General features: G+C 48.1%; 1 protein-coding gene across 1 annotated transcript; it reads left to right on the top strand.

Annotated features, from left to right (window-relative positions):
* Nucleotides 1–18001: 18001 nt before the first annotated feature.
* On the top strand, nt 18002–18946 carry LOC135886248 (olfactory receptor 8S1-like). The gene has a single exon (XM_065414076.1). The coding sequence runs from the start codon at nt 18002–18004 to the stop codon at nt 18944–18946; it is 945 nt and encodes a 314-aa protein (XP_065270148.1).
* Nucleotides 18947–21100: the final 2154 nt, after the last annotated feature.

Here is a 21100-nt window from a genome sequence, read left to right as displayed (position 1 = left end):
GAAGCTTACAAGAAGTGGAAGATTGGACAAATGACCAGGGAGGAGTATAAAAATATTGCTCAGGCATGCAGGAGTGAAATCAGGAAGGCCAAATCACACTTGGAGTTGCAGCTAGCAAGAGATGTTAAGGGTAACAAGAAGGGTTTCTTCAGGTATGTTAGCAACAAGAAGAAAGTCAAGGAAAGTGTGGCCCCCTTACTGAATGAGGGCAGCAACCTAGTGGCAGAGGATGTGGAAAAAGCTAATGTACACAATGCTTTCTTTGCCTCTGTCTTCAAGAACAAGGTCACACTCCCAGACTGCTGCACTTGGCAGCACAGCATGGGGAGAAGGTGACCAGCCGTCTGTGGAGAAGGAAGTGGTTCGGGACTATTTAGAAAAGCTGGATGAGCACAAATCCATGGGACTGGATGCGCTGCATCCGAGGGTGCTAAAGGAGTTGGTGGATGTGATTGCAGAGCCATTGGCCATCATCTTTGAAAACTCATGGCGATCGGGGGAGGACCCGGATGACTGGAAAAAGGCCAATGTAGTGCCCATCTTTAAAAAAGGGAAGAAGGAGGATCCGGGGAACTACAGGCCATTCAGCCTCACCTCAGTCCCTGGAAAAATCATGGAGCAGGTCCTCAAGGGATCAATTCTGAAGCACTTAGAGGAGAGGAAAGTGGTCAGGAACAGTCAGTATGGATTCACCAAGGGCAAGTCATGCCTGACTAACCTAACTGCCATCTATGAGGAGATAACTGGGTCTGTGGATGAGGGAAAAGCAGTGGATGTGTTATTCCTTGACTTTAGCAAAGCTTTTGATACGTACTCCCACAGTATTCTTTTCCAGCAAGTTAAAGAAGTATGGGCTGGATGAATGGACTATAAGGTGGATAGAAAGCTGGCTAGATCGTCAGGCTCAATGGGTAGTGATCAATGGCTCCATGTCTAGTTGGCGGCCGGTATCACGCGGAGTGCCCCATGGGTCGGTCCGGGAGCCGGTTTTGTTCAATATCTTTATTAATGATCTGGAGGATGGCGTGGACTGCACTCTCAGCAAGTTTGCAGATGACACTAAACTGGTTGGAGTGGTAGATATGCTGGAGGGTAGGGATAGGATACAGAGGGACTTAGACAAATTTGAGGACTGGGCCAAAAGAAACCTGATGAGGTTCAACAAGGAAAAGTGCAGAGTCCTGCACTTAGGATGGAAGAATCCCATGCACTGCTACAGACTAGGGACCGAATTGCTAGGCAGCAGTTCCTCAGAAAAGCACCTAGGGGTTACGGTGGATGAGAAGCTGGATATGAGTCAACAGTGTGCCCTTGTTGCCAAGAAGGCTAACGTCATTTTGGGCTGTATAAGTAGGGGCATTGCCAGCAGATCGAGGGACATGATCATTCCCGTGTATTTGGCATTGGTGAGGCCTCATCTGGAGTACTGTGTCCAGTTTTGGGACCCCCACTACAAGGAGGATGTGGAAAAATTGGAAAGAGTCCAGCGGAGGGCAACAAAAATGATTGGGGGCTGGAACACATGACTTATGAGGAGAGGCTGAGGGAACTGGGATTTTTTAGTCTGCAGAAGAGAAGAATGAGGGGGGATTTGATAGCTGCTTTCAACTACCTGAAAGGGGGTTTCAAAGAGGCTGGATCTAGACTGTTCTCAGTGGTGGCATATGACAGAACAAGGAGCAATAGTCTCAAGTTGCAGTGGGGGAGGTCTAGGTTGGATATTAGGAAAAACTTTTTCACTAGGAGGGTGGCTGTACATCAAAGTTTCATTCATGGAGATGTCAGCACAGGCCAGGAACAGCAGAGGGGCTGGGTCACAGACAAAATGGTTGATCTCTTTGGATCTACAGAAGGGTAAGGTGAACACCAAACCAGTCTGCGCTACCTGGGCCGTGATGCCAATAGTGGCTGCCAGCAGGACACAGATAAATGGCCAACAGTGCCACAAAGAGTAAAACCTGCTAGGAGAAGAAACTCTGTCACCACTGTTCGATTCAAGTTAATCATTTCTTCATAAGTGTTCAACTGGAAGACAGAGACAGGTATTACATGGTGTATCAACCATCTCCAGGTCTTCTATCAACCAAGATTGGATGCCTTTCTTCAAAGGTCTATGGCTCTAAGGAAGCCCAGCAGCCACACAGCCCTGAAAATGGGGCTCTATTTCTTTCCACAGAAAATGTCAAAAATGGTGGGTTTCATTTGGAACAAAACCCAATTTCAAAATATTGAAATCTTTCATGAAACAGAATCACTTTTCTCCCTCAACTCAACTCATAACTAGAGCTAGCCAAAGTATTTATTCTGAATCACAGTCATTATAAGTGGGCTTGAATGAAGAGGAAATAAAGGACTATGCATCAGATTCTACCCCTCTGGTCAATTATACGTTAGTCACCAATGAGTACCCCTAACTTGAAAAGAGAAATTCTGTTACCCTTTCTCTCAGGCTGGGATTTTCAAAGGAACCTAAGAAATTTATGCTTCTTAATTTCAATGAGATTTGGGCACCTCATTCCTTTATGCCATTTATCAGGTCACTGTGGTGGGAAACCTCCTCATTATCCTCGTAACTTTGGTGGATCCCGCCCTTCACACCTCCATGTACTTTTCCCTCTCTAACTTGTCTGCCTTAGATGTTGTTTACACCTCTGTCACTGTCCCCAAAATGCTGGTGAGCCTCATCTCAGGAGATAAACACATCTCCTTTGCTGGCTGTGCCATACAAATGTGCTCCTTCCTTTGCTTCGCGAGCATGCAGTCTTTCTTTCTGGCCGCTATGGGTATGACCGCTACATGGCAATATGCCTGTGTTATCCCATGATTATGAACAAGAAGGCATCCCGGCCCAGGTAGTGCAGACCAGTTTGGTGTTCACCTTACCCTTCTGTAGATCCAAAGAGATCAACCATTTCGTCTGTGACCCGGCCCCTCTGCTGTTGCTGGCCTGTGCTGACACCTCCATGAATGAAACTTTGAGGTACAGCATGGTCACTTTCTTTGGAATGGTGCCCTTTGCCTGGATCCTGTTGTGCTATATCCGGATCATCACCACCATCCTCATGATGCCATCAATTGAGGGCAAGAGGAAAACCTTCTCCACCTGCTCCTCCCACCTCATTGTGGTGACTTTATTCTAAGGTTCTGGCATCCTCCTTTATTTACGACCAAGGTCCAGTGGATTTCCAGATGGCGGTAAACTTCTCTCCCTGTTTTACACTGTTTTGCCTGCTATGTTAAACCCTTTTATCTATAGCCTGAGGAACAGGGATATCCAAATGGCCCTGAAGAGAAATATGTGGCACAAAATAGTTCCTCGCTAGCGCTGAATGGAAAACAGATTTCCCAGCCTGTTCTGCCTCAGGATGAAACTAAGGCCTACTACATTTTTTTCAAAGAACAAGACTCACCCACACCAGAATAGCCCGGTCTTTAGGGGCATGGTGGCGGTAATAATAGGCCAGGGGAAGCTAATCCCCCATAACTCTGGCTGTGGCCCCACCCACAATCTGCCCGAAGGCCCCACCCTCTCCCCCAAAGCCAGTGGGGGCTGATCTCTGGGTTTCCTGCTTGAAAACAGGGGAGCAGGGATTCGAACTCAGCTCACCCACATCCTCGGCAAAGGCCCGAAGCACCAAGCTATAGCCTCCACCTCTGTAGAGCTTTATGCAAAGTGGAACAGCTCCCACCAGCACGATTGGTAGACTGACCCCACACGCCCCAGGTTAGTGTCCTAACCCCAGTCTACTCTTGGAGTGGGCTCTCTTTTTTAGTTCAGATCCCATTGTAGATCAATGAAACATTCATCAAAACCAAAACTTTCCCTCCAGAATTTCCATTTCAACAAATTGAAATTTTCCACTGGAAAATAAAACTTTAATTGAAAAATTCCCAGTGACCTCTAGTACTCAGAGAATGTGACTTGTCTAATAAGCATACTGCTGGGGGCACAATTGACCAAAGTGCTTATTGGTTTTGGTCGCCTTAGTGACTGAATTGAGACTCCTTGGGCATGATTTCTGAGGTTGGCTGGGCTCTCCCAGTGACGTCTGCTGCTGTTATGAGCACTCAATGCTTCTGAAAATCATGCCGCAGGCCTATCAAGTTGGTGGCTGCCCATAAAAGTCCTGACGGAAGTGACTCTCCAAAAATTGCTTCAGAAATCTGTAGCAGAACCAGGACTAGAAGCCAATTTTCCTTGGCCTGAGGCCACTAGACCATCCCTTCTCTTCCGTTAGGCCTGTGCACCATTGGCTACAAATGTTCCAGCTTCTGCAATGAACTAGGGCAGGGCGTAGAGCTGCCTGGAGAACAGAATTTCCTTCCTGTGGGTGTTGGAACAAATTTTCATCCCAAGTTGACAGCCAGGGGACAAAAAGTGAAACCTTAAAAATTGTTCACAGGCTCATGGGGCCGCTTGATTTGATGGGCTTCCCAGGGAGATGGGAAGCTACCTGTCCAGTGAGCTAGTTGCTGAGGTGTTGGTTGCTCAAGGAGTCGAGGTGATGGCTGCCCAGGGAGTCAGCTGCTCAGGGAGTTGGGGAATGTCTGCCGAGCAAGTGGGCTACAGTGGAGCCAGTAACGCTGAGTGACCAGCAGGCTGCCTGGGACCTGTGCAGCCCTGGTCACCTGGCAGCTGGCCTTCTAATTGCTAGGCTGGCTGAATAGTGGGCATGTTGACAGAAAAGCAGGCAGGGATGTAGGTTAGACGGTTTGTTTCCCAGCCTGTTTACATCGAAAGCTGCGACAGAATCCCCCGTTCCCAGGGATCACGTCAGATCTGTTCAATCAGCAACTCGGGCCTGTTGGGAAATTTTCAGCAAGCTCTAGCAAGGTCTCCTCATCTCCACCCATTACAGATCTCCATTCCAGTCACTGTCCATTCTGGGGTCCTCTGGACCAGATCGCCACATGCTGTAAATCAGTGCGGTTCCATTCACTTCTGTAAAATGTCATCTGGGAAATGGAGTGCCTGATTCTTGTCGCTCTTCTGGGACAGCGATCTGAGATCTTGCTCACTAATTAGGGGTTTGGAACGCACAGATTTCCTAATAGCAGTCATTCAGAGGAGTGAGAATAGCCTCCTGGCTCCCAATCCAGTGCACCTTCCCCTGGGCCAGAGAGTAATCTGGTGAGGGAAAGGATGATGGTGGTCATCTGCTTTATCTTCTGGGTACAGTCCAGTGTGTCTGCTTCAGAACAATGCAGGAATATCAGTGGGGTCTATGACAGTGGTCCCCAAACATTTCAGAGTCATGCCTCCCCTTACCCCTGTCTGCATCCTCCCCCTCCCCCCAGGGAGCGTAGACAGGGGTAATGGGGCTTAGGCTGGGCTGCAGCTGGGAGCAGGTCTGGGGCCGGGGCCAGGGCCAGGGATAGGGACGGGGCTGGAAGTGGAGCTGTGGCTGGGCCATGGTGAGAGCTGGCAACCGGGGCCATGGCCAGGGGTGGGGCTGCGGTTGGGATCCAGAGCAGGGGGCAGGAGCCAGTGCTGCGGCTAGAGGCAGGGCTGGAGCAGAGTTGGGGGAGGAGGGGGTCTGGGTGCTGCTCCCTCCCTGCCCCCTATGGGGGCTGGCCTGGGCCCCACCATGACCCCCGAACATTCCTCCACACACACCCCACAGTTTGGGTACCACTGGCCTAGGAGCATGCTTGGGAGTTGATCTTTCCAAAGGGTCAAACGTATTTTACTCTCCTAGCTTCCTCTGACAAACCCCAGCTGGAATGTTAAGGACAGTAAGTGACAAAAGTTGAAATCGGTTGAGCTAGTATAAATGGGGATTTTCTATGGCTTAGAACTCAGCCAAATCAAGACACACTTTTATGGCCACCGCTGAGTTCTAGACCACCTCACATTTCAATTTCCTATTTGAATCCTTTGAAGTATTAGAGCTGTTCAAATGTCGGTCCCTGGTCATGGTCAAAGGCGGCAAATTTCCACCCATTTGTCACCACCCTGCTTCTTGGAAACAGCTGAAAAATGGAGCCAAGGCAGAGGCCAAGTAGGAGAATTTTGGCAAATGTCTAAGCAATTGCAAACAGGAGTTGGAGTGGGAAGTGTTAAACAGCCTACTACCAGTGTTGTTATTGCCAGATCTATAATGCAGCTAAAGTCACATCATTTAAACATACATCAATAAATAAAATCATGTAAACTCAGATGACTCATTGAACTTTATGTAGTGGTGTCAGCTGTGTGGAAAGTAAAATGTTAATAAATTTCTGACTTATAATGAGTATTGGGTCGTTAACCTGGGGTAACATCAGGGATTGGCTCCCAAAGGAATCATAGAGACACTTCATCCTGCCTTCTGCCTTAAATCCGAGATCCAACGGAGAAGATAGCTTCAGTTCCTTAGTGGGGTTAGTGACAGATCAGAGAGCTACTAAAGCTCCATTCACCACGGTTGTCTCCTCTCAGTTACAAGGGGTTCACCTGTCTGAGGTCTGGATTATCCAGTTACCTTTTTTGTGGATTAATTAGGAGATGGAAGATTTCATATGTTTATTCTTGCATCTGTGACCCAGACACGAGGGAGGGATACGCTGCACTTTATGTGCAATGGGCACATGGATTGCAGGTGAGTTTCATTCTGTTTTACACCTGGTCTACCTGTTGTTTTCCTTTTGAAGAGGTAGTACCTGATTCTGTGTGGTTTGATGCCATATGTGCACATTAAACCCACCTCAGAGTGCAAGTATTGGGATCCAGCAGCATTTCCCACTCCCTCTGCACTAGTGTAAGTGATGACAGTATGTTCGCGGCAGAGAAAAAACTGACCAGAAATGCACCAAGGGTCAGATTTTTAAAGTTTAGATATCTAGTAGGATTTTCAAAACATCTAGGCACCTAAAATGCATTGAGTGTCAGACACCTGGATGCATTTGAAAATCCCACTAGGCACCTAACTCCTTTTAAAAATCTGGCCCTAACTGAATAATGTCAGTGTTTGGAACCAAGAAACTGAAACACAAATCAGATCAACCAGCGATATGGAGAAAAATTTGCACACGTGGGAATAATGGGCCAGATCCCCAGCTGGGTAAATCAGCCATAGCAGTCAACCGTTCAGATCCCCAGTGGCTGTGAATCAGCCTCAGCTCCACTGGAGTCAATGGGGCCAGATCCCCAGCTAGTACAGTTAATGGGGCTATTCACACCAGCTGAGGATGTGGGCTAAAGCATTGTTCTGTCTATTTATTCAGGGTTCCCGCTGCTCTTTTCCCTCTTATAATCAGCAAGGCTGTTTTTCTCCTCCCCTTTTCTGTCCATCAGTCACAGGTTCCCTGACCCCTTCATTCCATGGCACAGTGATTCATTTGCTTCCTCTGAGCCCCTTCTTCCCAGCCTGCCTACCCTGAACCCCTTACTGTGGGTCTGTTTTCCCATGAGAGCTGAACAGGGAATTCTCCTGCTTTAGCATCCACTGCTCTCCAGTGCTACCTGCTCCTTTGTTTCCAGGAGTGGCAGACCCCAGTCCTCTCAGCAGATCTACTACAATGAATACAGTTCTGCGTGATTGCAAGGATACATGGTACCAGACCCCACTGCAGACCCAGGTCCTAATTGATGATTAGATTATCCCAGGGACTCAGAGCTGTACCTGCCAGTAGAATCCTGGAAGCTGCCGGGTGTTTCAGGAGCTAAACACAGAGAGATCCACATTCTGGATTGCTAAATGACTGTGAAATAATCAAGGTTTCAACCAGTAAAATATTCCCCAGACACCTGCTTGCAGATTTTCATCTTTGAAAATATAAGGTTTATTTTTTTAAATGCATACAAATGTCCTGATCTGACTGTCCTCTCACTTGCCCTAGTGTAAATCAGAAATCCATCCCTAGAAGCCAGTGGGGCTATTAGAGGTTGAAACTAGGAATTCCCACTCCATGAAAAATTTCAACATTTCAAAATTTGTTTAGGATAGAAACAGTTTTTTTTTTAATTTCCTGTGAAATGAAATTCTGAAAAAGAACCTTCATTTTGGATCAGTGAAAACATTTCAATCCGATTAAATCCAAAGGTTTTGTTTCTGGTTTTGACTTAAAATAATTAGAACTGTAAAGTTGTTTCGAAATAAAAAATCACAACCTTTTGTTCTGATAATATCAAAACATCATCTAAATGTTTCTTTCTTTTCAGAAACACGGTGATGTGGAAATTGACATGTTCCAACAAAACATTTAGATTTCAACAAAACGGCATTTTCCGATAGAGAAACGTTCCATCAGAAAATTTCCAACCATTTGTAGGGATTACACCATCATAAAACCAATGTCAGAGGAGAAATCATATATCAGATTTGCTTCTGTCAGTTTCTTTGGCAGATTGTGGGACAATAGGAACCCGCTGCTGCAAACACGTATAGACGTGAGTTTCATACTCACAAGACAAAAAGGAGAAAAATGTACTGCCAGTGAATTTTCAAACCAGGAACTTTGTTCCAATGGGTAGAGTGGGGGACTTAGACTTGAATTTAGATAAGTCAGTGCCAAACCTGAGCCACCTCAAAGCCTTTTTTTCGTGGATTCTGAGCACCCCTGTGTCTAGATGAAGCCAGGAGGGCTGGTGACTTACATCTGAAGTAGAGCTGAGTGGGAAACAGTTTTCCTATGCTGTGAAACTTTTCGAGATTTCAAATTTTTTTCCCATTCCAAATCAGGATGAAAAGTCAAAATCTTATAAATGTTCACAGACTGAAAATCCCCTGAACTGCTGTTCAGGTCCATCAAAATGTTTCACTTTGATAATTTCAATATGTGTCTTTTCAGTTTTTGACTGTTTTAATTTTATATTTTAGAATAATTTGCTTAAATTTCTAAATGAAAAATCTTTTTTTTTGTTTTTCATTTCCCCCCAAAATTATTTTGATTTAGGCAATTCATTGAAACCACCTCTTTCCAGCAAAACATTCTAGTTTTGATGTGTTGCTATTTTCTGATGAAAAAAATCTTTCATAAAAACATTTCTGGCCGGTTCCATCTGAAGATCACTGTTGGTCAGGTCCTCAAATGAGCCCAGATCCCATGTAGTTATCTAAGGCCTGGTCTACACTAACCCCCCAATTCGAACTAAGGTACGCAACTTCAGCTACGTGAATAACGTAGCTGAAGTCGACATACCTTAGTTCGAACTTACCGCGGTTCAGACGCGGTCCACACGCGGCAGGCAGGCTCCCCGTCGACTCCGCAGTACTCCTCTCGCCGAGCTGGAGTACCGCAGTCGACGGCGAGCACTTCCGGGATCGATTTATCGCGTCCAGACAAGACGCGATAAATCGAACCCGGAAGTTCGATTGCCAGCCGTCGAACTACCGCGTAAGTATAGACAAGCCCTAAGTGATTTGTCTAGATTCTCCAAGGCCGAGAAACAGATTCCAGCATCTCCTGTTGCTAAGAAGGGGCAGAAGAGGAGACCTGCTGGAAGTTAAGCACTTTTGAAAATCTGATCATTTCGTGTAGTTGCCTAAGTGGGAGCTAAGGGCCAGTGGCCATATTTTTAAAGTTATTTAGACACAGAGGGATTTCAAAGAGCAATAAAACACCTAACACCCATTGAAATCAATAGGAGTTAAGCATTTATCTACATCTTTAGCTGACTAAATACCTTTTAAAATCTGGCCCTGAGCTTTTTTGAAAATCTGTCCCTATCACTATTGCAGAAATTTACAGCCCACATATTTAGTGGAGCATAAAAACTCTGCCCTGGCAAACATTTTCAGATTTAGTTTGAAGTGTTGATTTTTAGGGGTGAACCTAAAAAACTACAATTAATTAAAAAAAAATACAGGATAACTGACTCACAATTCCCCATCCGTAGCACTGAATTTCAAAATAGGAGTATGCCAAACTAAATTTAAAAATATCTGTTTTATGAATTCTTCAAATTGTTACAAAATACAGAAAAATATGTATTAAAAACAAACTATAGAGGAATGGCATTTTTATGTGAATTCTTTGTGTGTGTGTGTTTTAAGGTTTTTCAAAGGTTTACAAACTTTGGATAGCCATCCTTTGGTACATGAAGTTAAAATCAAATGTATGACCACTGCTACTAAATTAATGTATAAATAAATAATTCAGCATTGGTCATTACATTCTGAACCAGCAGAGTAGCAGGTTGGAGGTCTACGTTGGATATTAGTAAAAACTATTTCACTCGGAGGGTGGTGAAGCACTGGAATGGGTTACCTAAGGAGGTGGTGGAATCTCCATCCTTAGAGGTTTTTAACACACACACACACACACACACACACACACACACACACACACACACACACACACACACACACACACACACACACACACACACACACAAGCACAGAAAATGTCTCATGCTCTCTGTATGTGTGTATATATATCTCCTCAATATATGTTTCACTCTATATGCATCCGAAGAAGTGGGTTGTAGCCCACGAAAGCTTATGCTCTAATAAATTTGTTAGTCTCTAAGGTGCCACAAGTACTCCTGTTCTTCTTGAGAGACTTTTCCACCAATTTCCTGGTGAACACCGATCCAAACCCTTGGATCTTAAAACAAGGAGAAATTAATAATTCACCCCTATCCTGGCAGGATTTGAGTTAATTTCCCTTTCCCCCACCAATTCCTGGTGAGTCCAGATCCAATCCCCTTGGATTTTAAAACAAGGAAAAATTAATCAGGTTCTTAAAATAAGACTTTTAATTAAAGAAAGGGGTTAAAAAAATACCTCTGTGAGATTAGCATACAAGCTACTCTCACAGACAACAGTTCAAAACACAGAGGATGTTCCCCTGGGCAAAACCTTAGTTACACAGAAGAAAACCCAGTTTGATTATCCTTCTAATGCACAAGACAAGTCACAAAAGAAAATAAACATAAACTAATTTATTCCTTGTCTAATACTCACTACCCTGTTTGATTCCTGGGTCTTTTCACTCCGGCACAAAACTGAAACTAACACTGAGACAAAGAGAAACTTCCCTCCTTCCTCTTGAAACATCTTGTCCCCTCATTGGTTCCTCTGGTCAGGTGTCAGCTAGGCTAGGTGAACTTCTTAAACCTTTACAGGTAAGAGAGGTATTAACCCTTAACTGTCTGTTTATGACAATATTTAATTTGAAGGAGACTAAGTCATCATGGTGTGAAGGGTAAAAATCTGTCATGGATCAGAAGTACCTTAAGAGGCAAAAAACAAAGAATGGGATTAAGTGAACAATTTTCAATTTTACAAATTAACACTGGGATGCCTTGAGCTTCCATTCCACAGACCAGTGCATAGGTGTGGGAAGTAGGTGTCCGGGGGGTGCTGCAGCACCCTCAGGTTTTGCGCCCGGCATCCTGGCTGCTGGCCCTGGGTCCTGGACACTGGCCCCTGCTGCACGGGATCCCAGCCACTGGCCTCGCTACTGCCCAGGGGCTCCACTGCCGGCCCGGGGTCCCACTCGGCCACCGGCCCTAGGGGCTCCTCTGTTGGCCCTAGAGGCTCCGCTGCCAGCCCCAGGGTTCTGGCCACCAGCCCACATGCGGGGTCCCACCCAGGAGCTGGCCCCATGGTCCTGGCCGCTGTCCCACCTGTGGGGTCCTGCTCAGCTGCTGGCCCCAGGGTCCCGGCCGCCGGCCCGCATGCAGGATCCTGGCCACCGGCTTGGGGTCCTGTCCAGCCGGGACCCCGGAGGCTCCACTGCCAGCCCCAGGGGTCCTGCCCAGCTGCTGGCCCTGGTCCCGGGGGCTCCATTGCTGGCCCTGCATGTGGGGTACTGGCTGATAGCCCCACACCCGGGGCTTCGCACTCACCTCTAGCTGTGGCTCCAGCCTCTTCTCCTTTACCTGTGAGTCCAGCCCCCAAGATCCACGGCCCTGCTCCCATCCCCAGCTATAGGGGGCGCTGAGGGATGCAGACAGGGGTAAGAGGGGTGCAACTCAGCACCCCCACTACAGAAACTGTTCCAGCACCACTGGACCAGTGTTGCGGATAGCTAGCTAGACAGACAGATGGGTGTGTATGTGTAAGGGGACTGTTGTCCCCTTACTAAAACTCAGTGGGGGTGTTTTGGTTGGCTAGCTCCCAGTACCAAAGGAAAGGGGAAGGGTCGGTGGGAAATCAGGACCCCGAGACTGACAGTCCCCAGGAACAATAGGGGAGTGGTCAATGCTCCAGGTCAGCCTGATTGACAGGCCGTCAAGGCTAATCAGGGAGTCAGGAGGCCAGGGGGTCCCGTCCTCCATGTGAGCTGGAATTGCCTGGGTCAGACAGAGTGAGGCCGAGCTAGGGTGACCAGATGTCCCAATTTTATAGACACAGTCCCGATATTCAGGGTTTTTTCATATATAGGCACCTATTACCTCCCACACCATGTCCCAATTTTTCACATTTGCTATCTGGTCACCCTAGGCTGAGCTAAGGAGAAAGCAGGGGCCCAAGCTGAGCTGAGGAGTAGAGCTGTGCCAGAGCCAGAGGGGCCAGAAAAGCAGCCCAGGAAGGAGGTCAGTGCTGGGAGTAGAGCCACAGAAACAGCCCAGATAGTGTACCTGTGCTGGGAGCAGAGCTGTAGCAACCAGAGCCAGAGGGGCCAGAGATGCAGCCCAGGAAGCTGGAGGCAGAGCAGCAGCAGCAGCTGTGCTGAGGGAGAGTGGAGCTGGAGCTGAGGGAGAGTGGAGCTGGGGCTGGAGCAGTCTGAAGCCGGGTGCGGTGAGCAGTTGGGGAGAGCAAGGGGGACCCCGGGCAGTGGGCCCAGCGCAGGGAGACGCCCCCAGGCAAGAGGCCTTGCAGGCTAGCCTTGGAGAGGGATTGTAACCCCGACCCTCCGTGGGTGCTCCGGGGCTGGAGCACCCACGGGGAAAAATTAGCGGGTACTCCTCACCTACCAGCAGCCAAGCTCTCCCCTCCTTGCCTCCTTCTCCCCCCCCAGCGTGCTGCGTCCCCGCTCCTCCTCGTCCCTCCCAGTGCTTCCCACCCCCCGCACCTAACAGCTGTTTGGTGGCACTTAGGACTTTCTGGGAGGGAGGGGGAGGAGCGGGGACATGGCATGCTCAGGGGAGGAGGCAGAGAAGAGGTGGGACAGGGGCAGGGACTTTGGGGAAGGGGTGGAATGGGGGCAGGGCGAGGGCAGTGCAGGGGCGGGAATAGGGGTGCAGGGGCGGGACCAAGGGCGGGGAGGGGTCGAGCACCCACCGGGCAGAGGGGAAGTCGGCGCCTATGACCCCGACGGGGCGGGGGTGATGTTGGGAAGAAGGGTCCTGCCATTTAGAGCCTGAGAGTATGTGGCCACCGCTAGAGCAAATGTCCGACCCACAGCACCCCTGCAGCACAGCCAGGGCCTGAGAAGGAGCCTGGGACTTGTGAGGAACAGACTGAACTTCCCTTACATTCCAGAGACGCTGGTTGTGCTGTCCCCATGCCACAGAGCAGGGTTATGTGTTTTCCTTTAACCTTTCCCATTTTTTCCTTATTTTTTAAAATTGAATGTTGTTTAATAAATTGTATTTTCTTTGAAGTGTATGTAATGATCAATGGGTCAGGGAAGTGTCCAGTGCAGAGAGAGCACCCCAGAGTGGGGACACTCTAGCCCCTGCCCTAAGTGACCTCAACATGATTGGAGGTCCAGCCCCCCAGGAATACTAGGCCCAGCCTTGTTGGGGTTACGAGGACTGCCACACAGGAGAGTGGAAGGGGAGTCCTCTAGGTCAGGCAGGGCTCTGGGTAAAGGAAGTGGGAGCGACGACTCAGATCCTTTCGCTAGCCCACTTCACTGGGGTAGTTAGTGTATAAGCCAGGAAAGTTCCCCACAAGAACAGGACCATTCCCCTGCTTACATATGGGGATAGCGAAACAGATGGATGATTGGAAATGGGATTAAACAAGTGAGCTGGGAAAATTTGCCAATGAAACAAAACTGTTTTGTATTGTCAAGACAGAGAAGGCTGTTAGGAATGTCAGAGAGACCTGACCAAGCTAGATAGAGAGACATCAAAAAGGCAGATGAAATTCAGTGTTGAAAGACACAAAATAATGCACACAGGAGGGAACAATGTGGTATGTTCTGATGTGGAATACAGAGCTCACTTCTCTTTAGACATGAGATGGATAAGTAGGCACTTGATTAAAGTATACAAAATACACTAAATGGCACAGAGAAGAAAGTTCAGACACTTCTGTTCTCCCTGTCTCAATATGAGGAAGAGAGATGTTCAATAGGAGTGAATGGCAGAAAAATTGACACTCACAAAAGGAGATACTTTTTCACACAATGTTCACAAATGCAGTTAGCCTGTGGAACTCATTGCCACATGATAAAATTGAAGCCAATAATTAAGAAGCATTCAGGAAAAAAATGGGTCCTTTCATACCCCTAAGGAAGCTGGCCCTGTCTCTCTAAGGTACTAATATGGACCTCACTACCAAAATGTCGCACAATCTTTAATGTATTTAGCCTCAAAACAGCTCCATGGAGTAAGAAAGTGCTGTTATCCCCATTATACAGATGTGGAACTAAGTCACAAAAAGATTAAGTAATCTGTGCAAGGTCTTACGTGAGGAGAAGAACAGAGACTTGATCCACAGCTCCAATATGCTTGGGTCATGCACCAACCCAGGACGAACCTTCATCTCTAGTTGGTATGCAAGAGATCATATTGGCTTAGATGGACTCCCTGCTTGATCTGGTTTGGCAGCTCTTAGCATCATGTGTTCTAAAGAATAGGTACAAATGGGGAGCACTAACCCAGCAACTGCAGACACGTGGTGCAAAGTAACATCAGCTGTTAGTGACTAAAACATTTAAAAACCAAAACCTTGCTTCATGCCCAGAGAGAAGGAGCTGGCTTTGATTCCGACTCTTGCATCATCAGCAGAATGGCTATGTAATTTCCAAACACAGAAATAGTATCATGGGTGATGATGTGTGAGCCGGGAGGAACCTAGCTTGGCTTTCATAGCCCATAATGGAATTTTGTGGTCATTTCTCAGAGCTGAAACACCCTTGCCATGACAGTATCTTCTTGTTGCCTTGACTCTTTCATAATAGCATATCTCCTTCTTGGCGTAAGCCACAGTATGATAAGGTGACTTTCTAGTGGCTGGTTTTGTTTAACATCTTCATTAATGATCTGGATGATGGGATGGATTGCATTCTCAGCAAGTTCATGGAAGAGACTAAGCTGTGGGGAGAGGTAGATAAGCTGGAGGGTAGGGATAGGATACAGAGGGACCTAGACAAATTGAAGGACTGGGCTAAAAGAAATCTGATGAGGTTCAACAAGGACAAGTGCAAAGTCCTGCACTTAGGACGGAAGAATCCCATGCACTGCTACAGGCCGGGGACCGACTAGCTAAGCAGCAGTTCTGCAAAAAAGGACCTGGGGATTACAGTGAATGAGAAGCTGGATATGAGTCAACAGTGTGCCCTTATTGCCAAGAAGGCTAATGTTGGGCTGCATTACTAGGAGCATTGACAGCAGATCAAGGGAAGTGATTTTCCCCCTGTATTCGGCATTGGTGAGGCCACATCTGGAGTACTGCATTTGGTTTTGGGCCCCTCGCTACAGGAAAGATGTGGACAAATTGGAGAGAGTCCAGCAGAGGGCAACGAAACTGATTAGGGGGCTGGGGCACATGATTTATGAGGAGAGGCTGAGGGAACTGGGATTATTTAGTCTGCAAAAGAGAGGAGTGAGGAGGGAGGATTTGATAGCAGCCTTCAACTACCTGAAGGGGGGTTCCAAAGAGGATGGAGCTCAACTGTTCTTAGTGGTGGCAGATGACAGAAAAAGGAGCAACGGTCTCAAGTTGCAGTGGGGGAGATCTAGACTGGATATTAGGAAACACTATTTCACTAGTGAAGCACTGGAATGGGGGTTATACCTAGGGAGGTGGTGGAATCTCCATCCTTAGAGGTTTTTAAAGCCTGGCTTGACAAAACCCTGGCTGGGATGATTTAGTTGGGGTTGGTCCTGCTTTGAGCAGGGGGTTGGACTAGATGACCTCCTGAGGTCTCTTCCAACCCTAATCTTCTATGATTCTATGACTAGACAGAGGTTGTTCACTATAGCCTGTATCCCATACACCAACTTGTAGAGCTAAAGAGTTAGTAGACCATCATTTTATATCCAGAGGTCATGGGTTCCATTCCCAGCTATGCCCCATTCAGGGACCTTAGTACACCAGCCACCAGATTTTCAAAGGTATATAGACAGACATGTGTCTAAAGACACAGATAGTGTGACAAAGTTCCTCCTCTATCTTGGTGGGTCCTGCGCTTATTGGCGGATTTTCTTGCCTCAGAGATTCACCATGTGGGTTGGGGAACAGCCCAGAGACCTTCCCCTCTGGAAGAACCCACAGTCCAGGTCAATTGGGAGGTTTGGGGGGAACCCGGGCCTGCCCTCTACTCCGGGTTCCAGCCCAGGGCCCTGTGGACTGCAGCTGTCTATAGTGCCTCCTGTAACAGCTGCATGACAGCTACAACTCCCTGGGCTACTTCCCCATGGCCTCCTCCAAACACCTTCCTTATTCTCACCACAGGACCTTCCTCCTGGTGTCTGATAACGCTTGTGCTCCTCAGTCCTCCAGCAGCACACCCTCTCACTCTCAGCTCCTTGTGCCTCTTGCTCCCAGCTCCTCACACTCGCACCACAAACTGAAGTGAGTTCCTTTTTAAAGCCCAGGTGCCCTGATTAGCCTGCCTTAATTGATTCTAGCAGCTTCTTCTTAATTGGCTCCAGGTGTCCTAATTAGCCTGCCTGCCTTAACTGGTTCTAGCACTGATTACTCTAGTGCAGCCCCTGCTCTGGTCACTCAGGAAACAGAAAACTACTCATCCAGTGACCAGTATATTTGCCCTCTACAAGACTCCTGTACCCCACTGGTCTGGGTCTGTCACAATAGGTAGAGATGCTTGAAATTCTTTCCGCCTTTTATCATTTTTTACAGCACAGCTCAGGTTTGGCCCAGCTGCCCCTCCATCTTCATGGTGGAGCAGTGGGCAGGCCGAAAGTTTAGCGAGAAGTGCTGTGACCCTGAGCATCAGGTAGCAACGCCCAGAGCTGGGACCCACCTTGCAGAACAGGAGCCTATGATTTCAATGGGAACTGGGGGACATATTTTAGAGGTGTCCAGCCACTTAATAGGATTTTCAAAAGTGTCCAATTGCCTACTTCCCACTGAACTCCCGCTAGGACCTTTCAGAATATGGGCCTAGGTACCTATCTGCATCTTTAGGTGTCTAAATCCCTTTGGCAATGTTGCCACAGGGAAATGCTGCAGGCTTGGGGAGGTAGAAGAGTGGAGAAGAGGGTGTTGGTATTAAAAAGTGCTTCCCAATGATTCACAAGCTAAATATGAGTCAACAGTGTAACACTGTTGCAAAAAAAGCAAACATCATTCTGGGATGTATTAGCAGGAGTGTTGTAAGCAAGACACGAGAAGTAATTCTTCCGCTCTACTCCGCACTGATTAGGCCTCAACTGGAGTATTGTGTCCAATTCTGGGTGCCACATTTCAGGAAAGATGTGGACAAATTAGAGAAAGTCCAGAGAAGAGCTACAAAAATGATTAAAGGTCTAGAAAACATGACCTCTGAGGGAAGATTGAAAAAATCAGGTTTGTTTAGTCTGGAAAAGAGAAGACTGAGAGGGGACATGATAACAGTTTTCAAGTACATAAAAAGTTGGTACAAGGAGGAGGGAGAAGAATTGTTCTTCTTAACCTCTGAGGATAGGACAAGAAGCAATAGGCTTAAATTGCAGCAAGGGAGGTTCAGGTTGGACATTAGGAAAAACTTCCTAACTGTCAGGGTGGTTAAGCACTGGAATAAATTGCCTAGGGAGGTTGTGGAATCTCCATCATTGAAGATTTTTAAGAGCAGGTTAGACAAACACCTGTCAGGGATGGTCTAGATAATTAGTCCTGCCACGAGTGCAGGGGAATGGACTAGATGACCTCTCGAGGTCCCTTCCAGTCCTATGATTCTATGATTCTATGATTTCTTTCTGTGCTTACAGGTCACAGTTTTGGCTGAATAAATGTCCATGGCAAACCAGACAACGGTGACCGAGTTTATTCTCCTGGGACTTTTCAGTGACCCGCAGCTCCAGACTTTCCTCTTCCTGGTGTTCCTAGTTATTTACCTGTCCACCCTAGGGGGCAATGTGGCCATCATGTTGGTGAGAAGGGCTGATTCTCACCTGGGCACCCCCATGTATTTCCTCCTTTCCCATTTATCCTTCTCAGATATCTGCTTCTCCTCAGTAACAGTGCCTAAGATGCTGGAGACCCTCTTATCAGAGCGGAAAACCATTTCTGTCAGCTGCTGCTTTGCCCAGATGTTCTTCCTCCTCCTGTCAGGGTGTAGTGAGGTTTTCATTCTCTCAGCAATGGCTTATGACCGATATGCTGCCATCTGCGACCCGTTGCGTTATATGAGGACAATGAGCAAACGCGTCTGCAGACAGCTGGTAGCTGGTGCATGGCTGATCGGATCTTTGTATGCCCTCATCAACACGCTCCCTCTTTTGGCCTTACATTTCTGTGGGCCTAACACAATCAACCATTTCAGTTGTGAGCTCCCCTCCCTGGTGGCCCTGTCCTGCTCTGAGACCTTCACTAACAATATGGTGTTTCTCACCTCTGCTCTGACTATAGGTCTGGTCTCATTCTCCCTTACCCTGGGCTCTTACATTCATATCCTCACCACCATCCTGAGGATACGCTCCATGGAGGGCAGGCGTAAAGCCTTCTCCACCTGCAGCTCCCACCTCATTGTGGTGGGTTTATGCTACGGGACGGGTTTGTTTAGGTATTTCAGACCCAATTCGGTCTCTTCGGTGGTACTGGATGGCCTGGTATCCATCCAGTACAGCATCTTAACCCCCATGTTAAACCCCCTCATCTACAGCCTGAAAAACAAGGAGGTGAAGGCAGCTCTGAGGAGACTACTGGGGGGAAAGAACCACCCAGCTCCCAGGTAACCCAAACATTATGTTGAATGTGTAATAAAGAAGCAGAGAAGTGTCGATAGCTGACTGCTCAGGTTTTCTGCTAGTGTATAGCGTGGTGAGACTTTGAACCTATGTATTCGTAACCAATTGGGGTTAGGTTGTGAGGGCATCTCAGTCATCTTCAGGGACAAGTAGGATGGGGTTCTCAAAGCCCTCAAAACCTCTGGGCATTTAGAGAACTTTCCACAATTTTGAATGGACTTTCCCCGCTCCGTGCTGATGGCCTGTTGGCTCCAATATAAGAACGTAAGAATGGCCATGAACTTATCTAGTTCTTTTTTGAACCCTGTTATAGTCTTGACCTTCACAACATCCTCTGGCAAAGAGTTCCACAGGTTGACTGTTTGTTGTGTGTTTGTTTTAAACCTGCTGCCTATTAATTTCATTGGGTGATGCCTAGTTCTTGTGTTATGTCCTTATTTACTTTCTCGACACCACACATAATTTTATAGACCTCAATCATATCACTCTTACTCGTCTCTTTTCCAAGCTGAAAAGTTCCAGTCTTATTAATTTCTCCTCATATGGCCCCCTCTCCCTGGAATGTCCCCTCTGCCTTCAGTTTTCTTTCCACTTTGCAGATCACCTCCTAGCTAAACCCATCTTTAAAAAATATAACAAGTCTTTAACCTGCTTCTTGCTGCTGTGGCATGGTTCGCTGCTGGTGTGTTCTCCCCCTTCCCCCACCCCGCATCTGTCTGGGCTATGCAGACTGCCAGCTCTCTGGGGCTGGGACCATCTGTGTTTGTACAGCGCCTAGTGCAGTGGGGCCCCTGCTTGGGGGGCTTGATCCTCCCATATGCAAAGTTCACACAGCGCAAAGCGAGTGTGAGCTGGCTGGAGAACTCCCTCTGAAGCGGGAGAATCTCTGGCAGGGGTAAGGAAGTGGATATGCCGCATCTGCTGCTTCCTCCTCTGACAGTGCTGTGCTGCCCACCAGGAAGGGGCTGGCATGGAGCAGGTGGATTAAGGCAGGAAAGGGATGGCAGCGAGTGTGGTGGAGGGAGGCCCTCCTACCCCTGATTCTCCCGCAGTTATGTGAAGTTGGGGCACAGGGAGCGTAGCTCGCGTGCGCACAGAGAAGAGCTAGGCCATATGCGTGGAGTACAGCAACGCCTGTGGTTACAATTGTCGTAGTGGTATAATGTTAACTGCTGGGGTTGGAATTGTCCCTGTTCACCCTCTGCCTCAAGTTCAATTTGTTTTTTCCAAGTTTGAGCAAAACCAATTCCGCCCTTCCCAAGAATAGGGCGTGGTGCCACTTTCCTCAGCCCTTTTCTGAACTGCTCTGGCTCTGGGAAGTTGACGTTTGGCAGACGGGCAGTCCTGGGGTCAGCATGAGGTCTGTAATGCTCCCAGTCATAGGCAGCGTGTGACTCCTCCATTTGGGGAGGCTGGGTACACCCGGAATGTGGCCCTGCCTTGATGCCTCCTCCCCCTGAAGCCCCGCCCATGCTCCACCCCCGGCTCCGCTCAGTCCCCCAGCCCACCTCTTCCCCTGAAGCCCCCCCAGCCCACCACATGCACACCTCTTCGCCCTCTCCCCCAGGAACACCTGCCTGCCCACCCACCAGCTGCTCACTGCTCCTACGTGCCTCTTCTCCGCCACCCCCAGGCTCCCATGTGGGCAGAGCAGGGATGGGAAGAGTGGAGGGAGCCTGGTACCTCGTGCGGGAGGAGAATGAACAGGAGCAGGGCCTTGGGGTGGAGTGTGGGCGGGGCCACAGCCAGGGCACCCTTTCAGAGGTGGGACACTCCAAAGGTGGTGAGCCGGCTGTTTGGGGAGGCTTAGCCTCCCTTGGCCTCTTATACCCGCTGCCCATGGTCCCAGTCAAAATCCATCCAAGTTTGGGTGAGTTATCAGGCACAGAGCATCACCATTTGCACATGCCCAGAAAAAAGTGTCCAAAACTTGTCACTCAACATTCCCAATTGCATGCCGCATGCAGCCAGGTCTCCGCTGACTTCTGTCAATAGTTAGTCCTTTTACAGACCTTGCACAGCTGAGAGGTTTCACAAAGTCACGGCAGACAGAGCTGGGAAATAAAACAGCTCTTTAGTAAGGGTGCCTCCAGGATTGGTTCAGCAGTCCTGCCTCTCAGATGGAACCTGCCAAATCTGTGT

Source organism: Emys orbicularis, chromosome 12, assembly GCF_028017835.1.
Source record: "Emys orbicularis isolate rEmyOrb1 chromosome 12, rEmyOrb1.hap1, whole genome shotgun sequence".
Lineage (NCBI taxonomy): Eukaryota > Metazoa > Chordata > Testudines > Emydidae > Emys > Emys orbicularis.
The sequence above is the reverse complement of the archived record's forward strand: the minus strand, read 5'-3'. Positions and strand labels throughout refer to the sequence as shown.